The sequence below is a fragment of the Notolepis coatsorum genome, assembly GCF_963971535.1.
Source record: "Notolepis coatsorum genome assembly, chromosome: 11".
Classification (NCBI taxonomy): Eukaryota; Metazoa; Chordata; class Actinopteri; order Aulopiformes; family Paralepididae; genus Notolepis; species Notolepis coatsorum.
This window is the reverse complement of record NC_140175.1, coordinates 65,927,697-65,944,934: the sequence shown is the minus strand read 5'-3', so window position 1 is coordinate 65,944,934 and position 17,238 is coordinate 65,927,697. Positions and strand designations below refer to the sequence as shown.

General features: G+C 45.3%; 1 protein-coding gene across 1 annotated transcript in view; it reads left to right on the top strand.

Moving 5' to 3' along the window:
* Window positions 1-17,238, top strand: part of rimbp2a (RIMS binding protein 2a) — a gene marked incomplete at both ends in the record, with an annotated part of 184,490 nt that overhangs the window by 154,554 nt on the left and 12,698 nt on the right. Inside the window, 8 exons of the mRNA XM_084324949.1 lie at window positions 1,352-1,645; window positions 2,333-2,833; window positions 3,214-3,369; window positions 6,281-6,427; window positions 8,289-8,391; window positions 10,544-10,654; window positions 13,713-13,882; window positions 16,002-16,170. Of these exons, the coding sequence (XP_084181075.1) occupies window positions 1,352-1,645; window positions 2,333-2,833; window positions 3,214-3,369; window positions 6,281-6,427; window positions 8,289-8,391; window positions 10,544-10,654; window positions 13,713-13,882; window positions 16,002-16,170 (1,651 nt within the window). The remainder of the gene's footprint in view (window positions 1-1,351; window positions 1,646-2,332; window positions 2,834-3,213; window positions 3,370-6,280; window positions 6,428-8,288; window positions 8,392-10,543; window positions 10,655-13,712; window positions 13,883-16,001; window positions 16,171-17,238) is intronic.

The window sequence follows — 17,238 nt, the reverse complement described above, 5'->3', positions numbered from 1 at the left end:
GTGAGGGACAGCTATCTATTTAGTCTTTTTCTGAGGGACAGCTGTCAATCACTGGCCTTTGCAATTAATTTCCATGCGGCATGGCAGGTGTGTGGGCTTGATTGCCACCTGATTGGTGTCAGGTGTGCTGTGCCTTTAAGTAGGTTTGGTTGACTGTGTTAGGATGCTTGTCCATTTCATGTTTTTCCCTCAATAGTAGAGGAGTGTCCCAAGCTCATGCTTCTAGGGTTTTCTCTGTCTCTAGTGCTATGGTTTTTCTTGTTGTTTTCAACTGCTAGGCAGTGATGGTTATTTTGGCATTTGTACCCAATTATTTTATACTGGTGTTTTGTGTTTCCTACAGTTTTAATTTTGTATTGTTTTATTGTTGTGTTTTCCCCCACCCTCTCTCATCGCTCAGCGATTCCAGTGGTTACCCCTCTGGGGTAACTTTAAGATTCCCCTTTTTGTGTCTGCGTGTGTGTCCTACACCCCCCCCCCCCCCCCCCCCATCCTGACATGTTACTGATGGACAGTCTTTGCGAGTGAGTGAGTGAATGAATGAATCACCTTCAAAATATAAACAACTTCTCTTAAACCACTGTTCGTGATTCTGCCTAGATCCCGGACTTGACAGTGCGCGTTTCACTTACATTTGATAACTTTAGTTTTTGACGTCAACTCCAGCTGCAACAGTGCAGAATGGAAGGGGCTGAGCCCATAGCTCTATCTCTCTCTGTAATTTGAAGTAGCCAAATGTTACACTATAGAACTAACTGGATAGTTGATGATAATAAATATTTCACTTCATTGGCAGAAATATTCAGAAATTATTAAGTCTATTCTCCCTCTCTCTCGTGTGTGTGTGAGTGTTTTGTGTGTGTACATTTACTATAGGCTACTCTTTTTGTCATGGATTAGGCTAATTAGCTTTAACAATCCTGATTACTGAGCCAAGAAGATATTGATTTACGTATATATATCATAATTTTTCAAGTCAAGGAATTACAATGAAGCTTATCTCACTCTTGGCAAGATTTCTCTCTATTGTTATGTATGTTATTGTTCTAGCAAAGGGATTGCACAATTTCCTAAATGTTTTCCTCCGTTTTTGGTTATTATTACTGATTGTTGAATGTTATTGTTAAGTAGTTGCACAATTTGAAAGCTCATGATATTGATGTTATTTCAATACATTTAAACTTGGCCCATTTCATGACTATGTTGTTGGGGCGAGGGGGGGGGCCTACCACAGGGGGGCGTGACAGAAAAGGTTTGAGAACCACTGAATAGATAATCATGATGATGGTGATGATGATATAGATAATCATGATGATGACGATGGTAATCTTGTCATTGTTGTTGTGTCCAGATAGCGGAGGTGTTGTTCCCCCTGGCAGACTATGTGACTGTGGAGCTGACCAGGATCCAGTGCCTGGAGGCCAGGGAGGTGATCGTCAGAACGCTGTCTGCACAGGGAGAGTCCCAGGACTCCCATGTTGCCGCCATTCCAAACAACCTACTGGTGCCTCTACCCCCTCTCGCCCTCGCCCTCCCCCAGCCCCCACACCCCCACACAGGACCCCCACTGCACCCCCATGCCCCACCCCACCTCCAGTCCCCTCACATCCAACACCCCTTGCCCCAGCTCCTCCCTCCACCCCAGGCACTCGGACAGCCGCTCCCTCCCCACCCTCAACCCCAGCCCCGACTCCCCCACCCAGGACACCCTCAACCCCAGCCCCGACTCCCCCACCCGGGACACCCTCAACCACAGCCCCAACTCCCCCACCCAGGACACCCTCAACCCCAGCCCCAACTCCCCCACCCAGGACACCCTCAACCCCAGCCCCAACTCCCCCACCCAGGACACCCTCAACCACAGCCCCAACTCCCCCACCCAGGACACCCTCAACCCCAGCCCCAACTCCCCCACCCAGGACACCCTCAACCACAGCCCCAACTCCCCCACCCAGGACACCCTCAACCCCAGCCCCAACTCCCCCACCCAGGACACCCTCAACCCCAGCCCCAACTCCCCCACCCAGGACACCCTCAACCCCAGCCCCAACTCCCCCATGCAGGACACCCTCAACCACAGCCCCAACTCCCCCACCCAGGACACCCTCAACCCCAGCCCCAACTCCCCCCCCCAGGACACCCTCAACCCCAGCCCCAACTCCCCCACCCAGGACACCCTCAACCACAGCCCCAACTCCCCCACCCAGGACATCCTCAACCACAGCCCCAACTCCCCCACCCAGGACACCCTCAACCCCAGCCCCAACTCCCCCACCAAGGACACCCTCAACCCCAGCCCCAACTCCCCCACCCAGGACACCCTCAACCACAGCCCCAACTCTCCCACCCGGGACACCCTCAACCCCAGCCCCGGCTCCCCCATCCGGGAGGTCCCCCCCCGCCCGGGCTTCATCCCCCACATCCCCAGGCCCCGCAGCCCTTACGCCTCCAGCCCCACCCTCCGCTCCACCCGGGAGGCCCCAGGCCCCAGCACCGGCTGCCTCTGCTTCCCCACCCCCACCCTCCCCACCTCCACCCTGGACCTCAGAGACCAGTAAGTGCCAGAGACCTGGAAGCCAAAGACCTGACAGGGGCCCACCACGGGGGAGGGGTTCCGCCCGGCCAACCCGGCTGGGACCCCAGCCGCTCTCCATCGGCCCAGCCCCCTGCCCCACTGCACGGCCACACCCTGGAGGCCCCGCCCTCTGCCAACCGCCGGTCCCCCTCCCCACAGAGGATCTTGCCCCAGCCAAGAGGAACGCTGATCCCAGACACTGTGGCCAAGGCCATCGCCCGCGAGGCGGCACAGAGAGTAGCGGCCGAGAGTGGCAAGGTAAGACGGAAGTGCTGCCGTGTTACCTAGAAGAGGGAGACAGACGGAGACGCAGAGAGAGAAGGAGAGGAAGAGACAGAGACACATAGTGAGCGAGAAAGAGAGACAGGGAGAGGAGAGGGATGGAGAGAGGGAAGAAGAGTGAATCAGAGAGAGAGAAGGGGGAGAAAATTAAAAAGTGATGGAAGGAGTGAGGGAGCAAGCAAGAGGCATCTCTTCTCTCTCTCTTTCTCCGTCCCTCGTTACTTACTGTCTCTCGCTCAATCCCTCCCTTTCCCTATCACTCTCTCTGTCTCACATTCCCTCTCTCTCTCGCTCTCTTTCTCTACCCCTCTCTCCACCACTCTCTTAATTCTCCCTCCCCCTCTCTCTGTTCTCAGGGTGAGAGGAGGCCAGGCGTGTACATAGAACAGGGTCAGTCCTTCCACCAGCACCATTCAGATGAGGAAGAGGAGGACGAGGAAGGATTCAGTCGCGGTCGGAGGAGAGGAGCCTCTGTAGACGAGTTCCTCAGAGGCTCTGAGCTAGGCAGGCCGGTAAGGTTAACTGTCTCTAAAAGATAAGATACCGGCAGGCCAGTAAGATGTAATATAATTCTAATAGGGTTACCTAAGATAAGATGAGATAAGTTAAGGTGAGGTGATGTGATATGAGGTGACAGGAGGTGCGGTGATATGAGATGAGATTAGGTGAGATGAGGTGAGGTGAGATGAGATGAAATGGGGTGAGATGAGATGAGATGAGGTGACATGAGATGTGGTGACATGAGATGAGATGAGGTGACATGAGATGAGGTGAGGTGACATGATATGAGGTGACATGAGATGAGATGAGGTGACATGAGATGAGGTGAGGTGACATGAGATGAAATGTGGTGACATGAGATGAGATGAGGTGACATGAGATGAGATGAGGTGACATGAGATGAGGTGACATGAGATGAAATGTGGTGACATGAGATGAGGTGACATGAGATGAGGTGACATGAGATGAGATGAGGTGACATGAGATGAGATGAGGTGACATGAGATGAGGTGACATGAGATGAGGTGACATGAGATGAGATGAGGTGACATGAGATGAGGTGACATGAGATGAGATGAGGTGACATGAGATGAGGTGACATGAGATGAAATGAGGTGACATGAGATAAGATGAGATGAGATGTGACATGAGATGAGATGAGGTGACATGAGATGAGGTGACATGAGATGAGGTGAGGTGACATGATATGAGGTGACATGAGATGAGATGAGGTGACATGAGATGAGGTGACATGAGATTAGGTGACATGAGATGAGATGAGGTGACATGAGATGAGGTGACATGAGATGAGATGAGGTGACATGAGATGAGGTGACATGAGATGAAGTGACATGAGATGAGATGAGGTAACATGAGATGAAGTGACATGAGATGAGGTGAAGTGACATGCGATGAGGTGACATGAGATGAAATGAGGTGACATGAGATAAGATGAGATGAGATGTGACATGAGATGAGGTGAAGTGACATGCGATGAGGTGACATGCGATGAGGTGACATGAGATGAAGTGACATGAGATGAGGTGACATGAGATGAGGTGAAGTGACATGCGATGAGGTGACATGCGATGAGGTGACATGAGATGAAGTGACATGAGATGAGGTGACATGAGATGAAGTGACATGAGATGAAGTGACATGAGATGAGGTGACATGAGATGTGGTGAGGTGACATAAGGTGATATGAGATGAGGTGACATGCGATGTGGTGACATGAGATGTGGTGACATGAGATGTGGTGACATGAGGTGACATGAGGTGAGATATAATTGTTTGTCCCCAGTCTCCCCACAGAGAAATAATTATGTCAATCAATTATGTGCTGCAGTTTCACAATAAAAGCATCACCATGCATAATTACAGCATATTGAAAAGCAGCATTGTTTGTATTAATCATGTGATACTTGTGTCATCAGTCCAGAGTAAGTGATTTTTGGCTGTTTCACACTCGCACGGTTCCATTCAGTACAACCACAGTCTAATAATGGCCTCTGAGCAGCTCCACTGCTGGGAGTGTAGTGCCTTCCTTCACGGGCCCTCAGTGGTCGTTGAGGGAAGGGAGGGGCGTCCTGGTCCAGAGATTGGAACCAGAGGTCTAACAATCAGAAGCCCACTTCTCTAACATAATAGGCTACTGCAGCCCCCAGAATGAACCACGGGTCTCCTACTGTATCTGTCTCTGATCCCTTCTGTCTGTTTTTTAGTTACATATTGTATGTGTCAGTATGTCTGCGTTCCATCTCTGCCAGATTTGTGTCCGATTTGTTTTGGCGGATAGAAGCTTCAGACAGGGTGGACTTTTTTGGAACTGACGGATACATAACACTGGTAGCTGGGTGCACAGATCCAACCTGTCTAGGTGCAGGATCAAGTTAGACGTGAGGACTGAAGGAAAAATGTATATCCGCACACTGGATACGAAAAAGCAACGTTTTCAACCCAACAGGGTCTTCATCAGGCAACACCCTGATCTTGATGAAGACCTGGGTGGGTTGAGACGTTGCCGTGGATATCCATGTCCTTCAGTCTTCTTCTGGGGGAGACCTCGTCGTCCGCCGGGCCGCTCACTATATGACGACACGTCACGTCATCAATGTTATTGTTTCTGCAAACGCATGGTTTACGTTCGGTTGTCATTTGAAAACAAATCGATCAAATCGAATTATCCCTCTGTTTCATAAGGGACACGTCTGGTCACTCCCTTTCCCCCGTAATCCATCTTTGCACAAAGATCATCTCTGGTCATTGGGTTGTAATGGAGCTAACATGATATGTTCTCTTTGTCAAATCATGAACTGCTGTCGGATTGAACATCAATCTGTTCTCTGGGTGCTTTGCAAGCCTATGGTAACCTGTCTTGGGTGTGTGTCTGTCTGTCTGTCTGTCTGTCTGTCTGTCTGTCTGTCTGTCTGTCTGTCTGTCTGTCTGTCTGTCTGTCTGTCTGTCTGTCTGTCTGTCTTTCTGTCTGTCCGTCTTTCTGTCTGTGTCTGTGTGTGTGTGTGTGTGTGTGTGTGTGTGTGTGTGCACGTGTATGTGCATTTGTGTGTGCACCAATGTGTGTTCATGTGTGTGTACGTGTGTGTGCTTGTGTGTATGTGTGTCCGTGTGTGTGCTTGTCTGTATGTTTGTGTGTACATGTGTGTGTATACTTGTGTGTGTGTGTGTGCATTTGTGTGTGCACCAATGTGTGTTTGTGTGTGTGTGTGCGTGTGTGTGTGCGTGTGTGTGTGTGTGTGTCGGTGTGTGTCGGTGTGTGTCGGTGTGTCGGTGTGTGTAAACATGTGTGTGTGCTTGTCTGTGTGTGTGTATCCTTGTGTGTACATGTGTGTGCATATGCGTGTGTGTGTGTGTGTGTGTGTGTGTGTGTGTGTGTGTGTGTGTGTGTGTGTGTGTGCGCACCAGCCCCATTACAGCCACAGTGAGGAGTACCACAGCGAGAGCAGCAGGGGGTCAGATCTCTCTGACATCATGGAGGAGGATGAGGAGGAGCTGTACTCTGAGATGCAGCTGGAGGAAGGGAGGAGGCGCAACTCCCACAGCGCGCTCAAGGTACGCTCCTTAAAGACGCTCCATAAAGACGCTAGAGAGGGAGCTTCCTCCTCCTGGTTGACATTTCCTCCATATTAGAAACGTTGAGTGTTTCAGCATGACAACGATAAATCAAACTGATGGAGAGGAAATGGTAAGTATTCTATTTTTTACCCTGATGAACCACCATATTCTTTTGGAGCATTTAAACCGCCTCACAGATGCTATGAGCCCAGATAGCAAACTGACATGGAAACAACGTTGGATCAAAGTCGGAGGAGGAGGAGATGTAAATAACATTTGAATCAATGTAAACATTTTGCTGAAATGTAGTCGTCAAATGTTGATTCAATGTTGCTTTTCCAACATAAAAAGGCCATCGATTGTCAACGCTGATTCAATGTTGATTTAAAATAGAATCCTCAACCTCGACCAAAACGATGATTGTGACATCATTTCAACATTGAATCAATGTCACTTTGCTATCCGTGAGGGGATTCTCCAGATTTAGATAGTATTATTATTTTCAACTTTCATCTAGAAATTGTTCGTGTTGACTTATGAAAAGCATTATTGAATGACCAACTGTATTTTATTTGGTATTTGAGCTTCAACACCCATGATCTTTGTGCAAAGTTTGGCTAATCTTTCATTGGTGTACTCTCTTGCCACACGCCTACTGACACTTGGTCCACCCCCAAACGCGTGACCGACAGCGGTATATGCGATGTTATGCGCACTCACAATTTTAAACCGGTCAAAAGAGGTATCTCACAGCGGTGTGCCACCAAATGTTTGTGTCTTGTCGTAATGCAGAGTTTTCGGTAACCCAGAGTGTCACCGTTGCTGAAAAGTTATCTACCACAGCTTTGCTTTCGCAAAGCCAGAACCAAAATCACGTAGCTGATCTGAAGTCTGAAGACTTCTCCTGTTTTGCTATTTGTTATACCCAGACCGTCTGAATTCCCAGCGGTAATTCAATGTCTCGATTGGCTGCGAATGTCGTTTCCAGGTAGGTAAAAAGAACACGAGTGCAGCGTTTAACAAGTTTTGGGAGCGGGACTTTACAAAACCTAGAGACGGCTTCTCTGTCCGTTTATACAGCCATGTTTCACTTTACCTTCTTCTGAAAATCTACCCTTAAGTGTCATCTTCATTACCTACATGTTTTTCTCTGTGTTAAGCTACATCACAACTAAAACACACTGACTAGTTTCTTGTTTCTTGTGGGGTATTGACCCCCCCGGAGGGTGGAAAGGAATCCCAACCCAAGCATGACATGAGAGCAAAATGGCCACCATGTGAATATGGTCAATTGCTAGGTGACCTCTGACCCGCAGGGGACCCCATCTGTTGTCCCACCCATACTCAATTTCTACTTGCTTGAGGAGTTAAAATGTTGCTATCCAGCTTTCCACACTCTCTGCCCCATTCTGTTAAAAAAAACAAGGGAAAGTTAGCAGTGTGTCTCTATGCTTGTGTTAGAAACCCCAGTAGAGGTTGATGGAACCTCTAACTCAAATGTGTCCATGCATACTGTATGTTTGGTGTATTGATTTTCCACCAAGGATGGATTTTCCAAGAAAGACAACGTTTTTAAAACAGCATATACAGTACTAACTTCAAAACTCTTATGTGTGTGTGTGTGTGTGTGTGTGTGTGTGTGTGTGTGTGTGTGTGTGTGTGTGTGTGTGTGTGTGTGTGTGTGTGTGTGTGTGTGTGTGTGTGTGTGTGTGTGTGTGTGTGTGTGTGTGTGTGTGTGTGTGTGTGTGTGTGTGTGTGTGTGTGTGTGTGTGTGTGTGTGTGTGTGTGTGTGTGTGTGTGTGTGTGTGTGTGTGCGTGCGTGCGTGTGTGGGTATGTGTGTGTTTCTGTGTATTTCAGGGCAACGCCTCCTCTGGCGGACGAATAGACCGGGAGACGGGCCGGAGGATCCCGCACGGCGGCCCCCAGCCCCAGAGACGACCCCTCATGGTCCCATCCATTGGTCAGTACAGTCACGTGACTAAAGACAAATGGGGGTCTGGAATTCTGGGAGTCTGAGTGTTTCCTGTGCTTTCGATGTTCTCTGTGCCCCCCAGTAATGTGTTGCTCCGTGAGCTTTCTCTGTGTCTACAGATCACTCTCTGTGTCCTTTGAACCCATGCCCATGCCTTTTCACATCACATTGAGTCTCAGGGAAAGTACACGCTTCAGGCAAAAAGCATAATGCTATTTCGATGTATTGTCTTTCATAGACGCAGCACTGTAAAGTATTTTCCAATGGTGTGCTACATTTCACATTGCATTATACACACTAGTACTGCTGTTGTATGTATAAACAAGGCTGGATCCTGAGGCAGGAGAATATATTTAGTCTCTCCGGGCTGCAGAAGTGAATCCATGTTTTAAGAGACCTTTCGACAGATTGCTGTACATTCATACGCCTTTTGGATACATTTGGCACAGTGGTTGACATAGTTGCTATATTCTCAACATAGTTTAGTGTAGAGTATTAAAGGGACGTGTTGGTATTTTGAATTGCAGTTGGGTTGTTTTTCTTTACCAGACAGCTGTCATATTTCAGCTCGATCTCACTTGAAATCGAAAATGTAACATGTGTACGTATTATAAATAAGTACATATACATATTTAAAATTGTGACCCGGCACGGTCTAACCCGCCTTGTTAAGGAGCTCACGATTCTCCAGAAAACCCCAAAATGTCTCGCAATTCAGATTTATTTTTAAATGGAGATATTGACAATTTTTAGTGCTTTGAGATGTTCTCTATATGTCTCCTTATTCGCAAAACATAATACGACTTGTAAATACGTTAATTTGTGTTAGATTGTACGGCTGTTTTTCCCCGCACTCAATTCAAAGAACTACAATGTCGAGGGAAGGGGCTGAGTTAAGTTTCGGGGGGGGGGGGGGGGGCACAGTATCGATGAAATGAGAGGAGGACTAGGAGACGCACCAAAATCCATTCCGAAACAACGGGCCCAGTACTTTGTTGGCGGTGTGAAAATATGCAGAGAGAAACATCAATATCTTTGGAACCGTTTGTGTTAAATTGTATCTGAATCGGGAGATGATCTTATCTCCGTCAAAATTTTTATTGTATTTCTCCGTCGCACAAAAGCTGGCTGGCAGTCGCATTGAATAATCTACTCCAGTATGCGCTCTGCAAGTCTGAAAGCTTGCGCATAACGGAGTATAGAGAGAAGGCTCTATACCAGAGTTCCCCAACCATCGGGTCGCGGACTGGTACCTGGCCGTGGATCATTTGGTACCGGGCCGCAAAGAAAGAATAAAGTTGTTTAAAAGGAAATGTATTTTATTTTCACTAGTCCTCCGGGTATTAAAATGGCCACTTCTGCCTGCGCCTCACTCTTTTTCGTAAAATAAGTCTCCTAGCTGCCATAATGCTCCCCTTCGTGTAATTCACTCACAGCTCGCGCTGTGGTTGAGAGTGAGACATGATTATAATCAGGTTTTTATACACCTGAGTCTCCCGAACACATAGATACAGCGTACATACAGTACACTGAGCTATGGTAACTTTCGTGCACTGTAAGCCTCTTTTATGTCATCACTAGGCCAATTCACTTTTTATATTTTCTGAAAACGTTTAAGTTCCCCTGCTGGGGATCGAACCCTAACCTTAACCCTAACATTATATCTTAACCATAACTGTTAAGCGAATGTTAACACTAACCTTAACTCCTTAACTATAATCATGGTCAGATAGTGGTGACAACACTCGCCCGACGACTGCAATGAGTGTTGGTTCAACCCCTGGTTGCAGTGTTTGTTTTGGACTGTCTCCCAATACTGTACACTGATATATTACTTATGGCTATAACATACATTGTGTATCTTTTTTCCTGTGGTTGATTAGTACTTAATTAAAATTTTCTGATGAGACCGTGTTGCACAAGACGTTCTAGATTTGTGATCAGTGTTGCTGAGGAATCCTGTTAGCATTGTTAGAATTCCAACCCACAGAAATTCAAAATATCAAGGTATCAAAATAGCCTCGAATTTACCGCAACAGGACATTTCCGTATGCAGCACCTCCAGCTGGGAGCCAATGGGTGAGCTGTGTTTTTATTATTTTTATAACCCCACCCCGTCTGATTGGTGTTTTCCCCGTAGAAATAACCACAGAGAGTAACAGTGAGGGGAACCTCTCCCCCGTCAACGAGGATGTTTACTATGGCAGAGTAGCGCGGCACAGGACTTGGCCGTTCCACAGGCCTCCCTCTGGTAGGTTGCTGCTGCCTGCGCTCTCTCTCCGGGGCTCCGCCCGCTCTACCACTGCACAGCAACGAAAGCAACGCCACTTGCAACTGTGAGAGAATGGGAGGAGCGAGCCTGTGGCCACTCGCGACTGCGGCACTGCCCGTCTTTCATTTACATGTAGTTATGCTTTCAGTCGCACAGCATGACCCACTGCACTGCACCGAAATGGCTCAACTGGCGAGTCCAAACTGGGACTCCCAAGATGGCTGCCTCCCACTGTTGCAGATGATAAAATATGGGATTGACTGATTGCTGTTCAGAGAATGCTCCTCCCCCTCCACACACACACATCAACTCTTCCCTGCACTGACCCCCCATCAAATGCCTGCTAAACCCCTCCCCTTTTGAGATCTAACCACACCCACCACCAATCCACTTCTGTCAGGGGCATTCCTGCATGACTGAGTAATAACGTAGGTGGCTGCATTGTCACGTTTTTTTTTTATACGTGTTTTAACTTAAGTTCATACCTCTATGGACAGCTCAGGTTACACTTAAAACTTGTCAGAATCCCTTACTGTACATTGCTAATACTAGCTAACACAGAAACCAACACATACCTTTGTTTGTTTGTCTGTACACTACGTTGTTTTTGAGACGTTTAGAGAACATGCTAGTCAGAGTGAAGAAAATACATAAAATAGCATAATTTACATTAGGAAGGAATATTACTTTGCGTTCTTAGCCGTAGTGTATTTGGCTGAAATACAGCAGTATGCATGTTTACCATATGGTCTTGTATCCTTGTTCCTGTGTTGCTGTCTGTGTCATAATGTCTTGTCTCTTGTCCCTACCAGTCCTGTGTTGCTGTGTGTGGCATAATGTCTTGTCTATTGTCCCTACCAGTCCTGTGTTGCTGTGTGTGTCATAATGTCTTGTCTCTTGTCCCTCTGTGTTGCTGTGTGTGTGTGAGTACTTCGTCATAATGGTGCTCAATTATGAACATGTTCAAATAAGTCTGTGTGTGTGTGTGTGTGTGTGTGTGTGTGTGTGTGTGTGTGTGTGTGTGTGTGTGTGTGTGTGTGTGTGTGTGTGTGTGTGTGTGTGTGTGTGTGTGTGTGTGTGTGTGTGTGTGTGTGTGTGTGTGTGTGTGTGTGTGTGTGTGTGTGTGTGTGTGTGTGTGTGTGTGCGTGCGTGCGTGTGTGTGTGTGTTGAATGTACAAAGGACAATGCCATGGGTAGACCACAGGCCTGCATGTCCTCGAAGCCAAGTGTGACCATCAACTTTCAAATCCATCATGCAACACTGAATGTTTCGATGGATCGCCTAACCTAAAGGATGCAACTGTTCCTTTCCTTCATTCCATAGGGCACAACAGCATGCTTAACATGCCTCACTATGCACACTTGTCTCGTGGTCCTCACATCCTGTATATGCTGTGACAAAATGTGTGCAGGGATGGCTTTTGTCAATAAACTCCTAAAAGGATGTGTTAAAATAACTCAGTATGGGCTGTCCTTAAAGGAACACGCCAACAGTATGGGAAATGTGCTTACCGTCTTCTCCAGAGTCAGACAAGAAGATAAATACCAATGTCCTCCCAGACCACTAGCCTAGCTTAAAACTATGGGAGAGGTGTTTTTGGCCAACACTATCTATCTATCTATCTATCTATCTATCTATCTATCTATCTATCTATCTATCTATCTATCTATCTATCTATCTATCTATCTATCTATCTATCTATCTATCTATCTATCTATCTATCTATCTATCTATCTATCTATCTATCTATCTATCTATCTATCTATCTATCTATCTATCTATCTATCTATCTATCTATCTATCTATCTATCTATCTATCTATCTATCTATCTATCTATCTATCTATCTATCTATCTATCTATCTATCTATCTATCTATCTATCTATCTATCTATCTATCTATCTATCTATCTATCTATCTATCTATCTATCTATCTATCTATCTATCTATCTATCTATCTATCTATCTATCTATCTATCTATCTATCTATCTATCTATCTATCTATCTATCTATCTATCTATCTATCTATCTATCTATCTATCTATCTATCTATCTATCTATCTATCTATCTATCTATCTATCTATCTATCTATCTATCTATCTATCTATCTATCTATCTATCTATCTATCTATCTATCTATCTATCTATCTATCTATCTATCTATCTATCTATCTATCTATCTATCTATCTATCTATCTATCTATCTATCTATCTATCTATCTATCTATCTATCTATCTATCTATCTATCTATCTATCTATCTATCTATCTATCTATCTATCTATCTATCTATCTATCTATCTATCTATCTATCTATCTATCTATCTATCTATCTATCTATCTATCTATCTATCTATCTATCTATCTATCTATCTATCTATCTATCTATCTATCTATCTATCTATCTATCTATCTATCTATCTATCTATCTATCTATCTATCTATCTATCTATCTATCTATCTATCTATCTATCTATCTATCTATCTATCTATCTATCTATCTATCTATCTATCTATCTATCTATCTATCTATCTATCTATCTATCTATCTATCTATCTATCTATCTATCTATCTATCTATCTATCTATCTATCTATCTATCTATCTATCTATCTATCTATCTATCTATCTATCTATCTATCTATCTATCTATCTATCTATCTATCTATCTATCTATCTATCTATCTATCTATCTATCTATCTATCTATCTATCTATCTATCTATCTAGCACTCAACACGTTGATGAACATTGTTACTCAGCTGATAGAGTTGTGCCCTTCCTGATGACTTGTACATAACTTGTAAGTCGCTTTGGATAAAAGCGTCAGCTGAATGACTAAATGTAAATATCTCTCTCTCTCTTTCTCTCTCTCTCTCTCTCTCTCTCTCTCTCTCTCTCTCTCTCTCTCTCTCTCTCTCTCTCTCTCTCTCTCTCTCTCTATCTCTCTCTGTCTGTCTGACTGTCTCTCTGTCTATCACTCTGCCTGTGTAGTGACACAGGATGATCTCTCTTTCTCTCTCTCTGGTGTAAAAGAGGGCTACAGGAACAGGGAGCGCCGCTCACCTCCGTACTATGATGAGTCTGAGCCTGAGGAGTCCTTCCGGGTTTTTGTGGCTCTCTTTGACTACGACCCACTCTCCATGTCTCCCAACCCGGATGCGGCGGACGAGGAGCTGCCATTCAAAGAGGGACAGATCATTAGGGTGGGTGTTCTTTCACAAGACGTTCCACAATAAAAATTGTGGGAGATCCTTTTCTAACTAGAGGTGGGCCAGTATCCGTTTTTGCTGACCAACTACTTTGATTTGACCACACTCATCAACACTAGGGTTGTCGCAGTGATGTGACATTTCCCATAACTAATAAACTCATGACAACACCGGTATTACCGGTGACACCAGACAATTTACACAATGACGCTCAATATCTGTAGAGCGCTTACTTTGATCTTTAACATCATGGCTACATTGATCCACTGTGTCTGTCCATCTAGGTCTGTTTTTAATTAATTTGAAAATGAACTAAATGGGTTTTATTTATATATATAAAAAGCATACACCGGTGGGGGCGGTGGATAAGTAATGTACTTGGTGGATGCCTGAACACAGAGTAACACTGGTATCACATGACTACCACGACTACAGTCAACCATCAGATCCTCCTCGCGGCCCTCGCAGAAATGGGAGTGGCTGGCTCTGCGCTGACATGGCTGTCATCATACCTCAATGACCGCTCCTACCAAGTGTCATGGAGAGGGACCCTGTCGACCACCCGCCCCTTGGTGTCCCCCAGGGCTCGGTCCTAGACCCCTTCTCTTCTCCCTCTACACTAAATCACTGGGTAACATTATCACGTCTCATGCCTTCTCGTATCATTGTTATGCCGATGATACTCAACTCTTCCTCTCCTTCCCTCCCTCAAATATCCACGTCTCTGAGCGGATCGCGGCCTGTCTGTCCGACATCTCTGCCTGGATGACGACCAACCACCTCAAACTGAACCTAAGCAAAACAGAATTGCTCCACCTGCCGGCAAAATCCTCCCCCCTGACCGACCTTTCCATCACAGTCGAGAATGCAGCTGTGACCGCGTCCCCGACCACCAAGAACCTTGGTGTTGTCCTCGACGACCAGTTGAACTTCTCTGCTCACATCGCAGCGACAACCAGAACCTGCAGATTCCTCCTGAGCAACGTCAGAAGGATCCACCCCTTCCTGACAAAAGAAGCCACCCAACTCCTCGTCCAATCAACAGTCATCTCCCGCCTCGACTACTGCAACGCACTGCTTGCTGGCCTCCCGGCCACTGCCACCAAGCCTCTTCAACTCATTCAGAACGCAGCGGCCCGCCTGATCTCAAACCTACCGAAGTCAGCCCATGTCACCCCACTTCTTAGGGACCTGCACTGGCTCCCCATTGCTGCACGAATCCGCTTGAAGGCCCTCGACCTGGGGGGGGGGGGGGGAGGTAGAGCTTGAGTATTCAAATAATCCCCTCGAGTCGAGCTGCCTAACAGCTTATATTTATTCAAAGACTACAGTCAATCACCTTACTCTTATCCTCCAATCGTATTCCTCCTGCCACACAATTGAATCAGTGTCCGGTGGCTCCAGAAGTTATCTTCTGGCATCCCACCACCACCCAACAGTCTTATGCCACCTTCTGCAACCAAGGAGGGAAACCTAACTAGTTATAAACATGAAGTACATGTTTATTGACAGGTTTATTGACAAACAATGATGTAAAAATATATCATACTGTCAATATCTCCAGGTTAGACACACCACAGGAGCGAGGAAAAGTAGTGTTTATGGCAAAAAAATATTTGAACAAAAAGGAGGATGGGGCAAGTTAGCTGTTAGCAAGCGAATGTTAGCTATGTGTTAGCAAGCTAGTTAAAAACTTGCAAACATAATACTGTAGGCTATAGCTTTCAGATTTTCTTTTAATGCTTACAGTACCATTACTTGCTGCACATGTTGGCATGGACTATTCAGTGACCCACAGTATTATTTGTATACACAGTATATGACATTTGCTACCTGACCGAAATGACAAGGAGGCACTGTCACACAATACAAAGTCAATGGGGAGCGATGGAATGTTTTCCCGTCTGTGTGGGCGGGATCTATTGGCACTCTGTCTCTATACTAGTATCGGCACATCCGTAGTATAAAAGTATAAATAATATTGTTACACCGGTTTATACCTGGGAGCTGTTCCAACATGGATGTAATTTAGTCGGGTTAGCAAAATTGTGCATGATCATCTGTTATGCGTGTGAGTAACCACACGTATGTTGCACCGCTCGTCTCCTTCCAGGTGTTTGGTGATAAGGACACGGATGGGTTTTACCGCGGGGAGGTACGCGGCCGCATGGGGCTGATTCCCTGCAACATGGTGTCAGAGATCAGGGCAGAGGACGAGGAGACCATGGATCAGCTGATCAAACAGGGCTTCCTGCCTCTAAACACACCTGTGGACAGAATAGGTAATAATGATAATAATGATGATAATAATAATAATAATAATAATAATAATAATAATAATAATAATAATAATAATAATAATAATAATAATAATAATAAACGTAATTTGTATAGCACCTTTCATATAAGAATTGCAGCCCAAAGTAAAATAGACATAAAATGAGCAGAAAATAGACAGAATAAAAGCAATGCAGAAAATAAGCGAAAGGGTCAAAACAATGCAGGAAATAACAACACAAATATTGATTGATAAGAACCCAACCGACAATTAAGTTGACTCACACAGTTTAAAACCTGACAGTATTTCTTCTTGTTTGATACCCACACAGTTTAAAACCTGACAGCCTTTCTTCCTGTTTGATACCCACACAGATTAAAACCTGACAGTATTTCTTCCTGTTTGATACCCACACAGTTTAAAACCTGACAGTCTTTCTTCCTGTTTGATACCCACACAGTTTAAAACCTGACAGTCTTTCTTCTTGTTTGATACTCACACAGTTTAAAACCTGACAGTCTTTCTTCTTGTTTGATACCCACACAGTTTAAAACCTGACAGTCTTTCTTCTTGTTTGATACCCACACAGTTTAAAACCTGACAGTCTTTCTTCCTGTTTGATACCCACACAGTTTAAAACCTGACAGTCTTTCTTCTTGTTTGATACCCACACAGTTTAAAACCTGACAGTCTTTCTTCTTGTTTGATACCCACACAGTTTAAAACCTGACAGCCTTTCTTCTTGTTTGGTACAGTACTCATACAGTTTAAAACCTGACAGTCTTTCTTCTTGTTTGATACTCACACAGTTTAAAACCTGACAGTCTTTCTTCTTGGTTGATACCCACACAGTTTAAAACCTGACAGTCTTTCTTCCCTGGTCTATCTTGGTTCTAGGGTCATGAGCATGTTGGATGGCAGCTGACATTTACAGTGTAAATAGCATAAACAACTAAATAAATATCTCTCATTTACAATACAATAATCACAGTGTGTATGTAGTGAGTGCAAGTGGCAGAAGGCAGGCTATGGTAAACAGATACTTTTGAAATATTTAGTGAGCTAGCCTTCC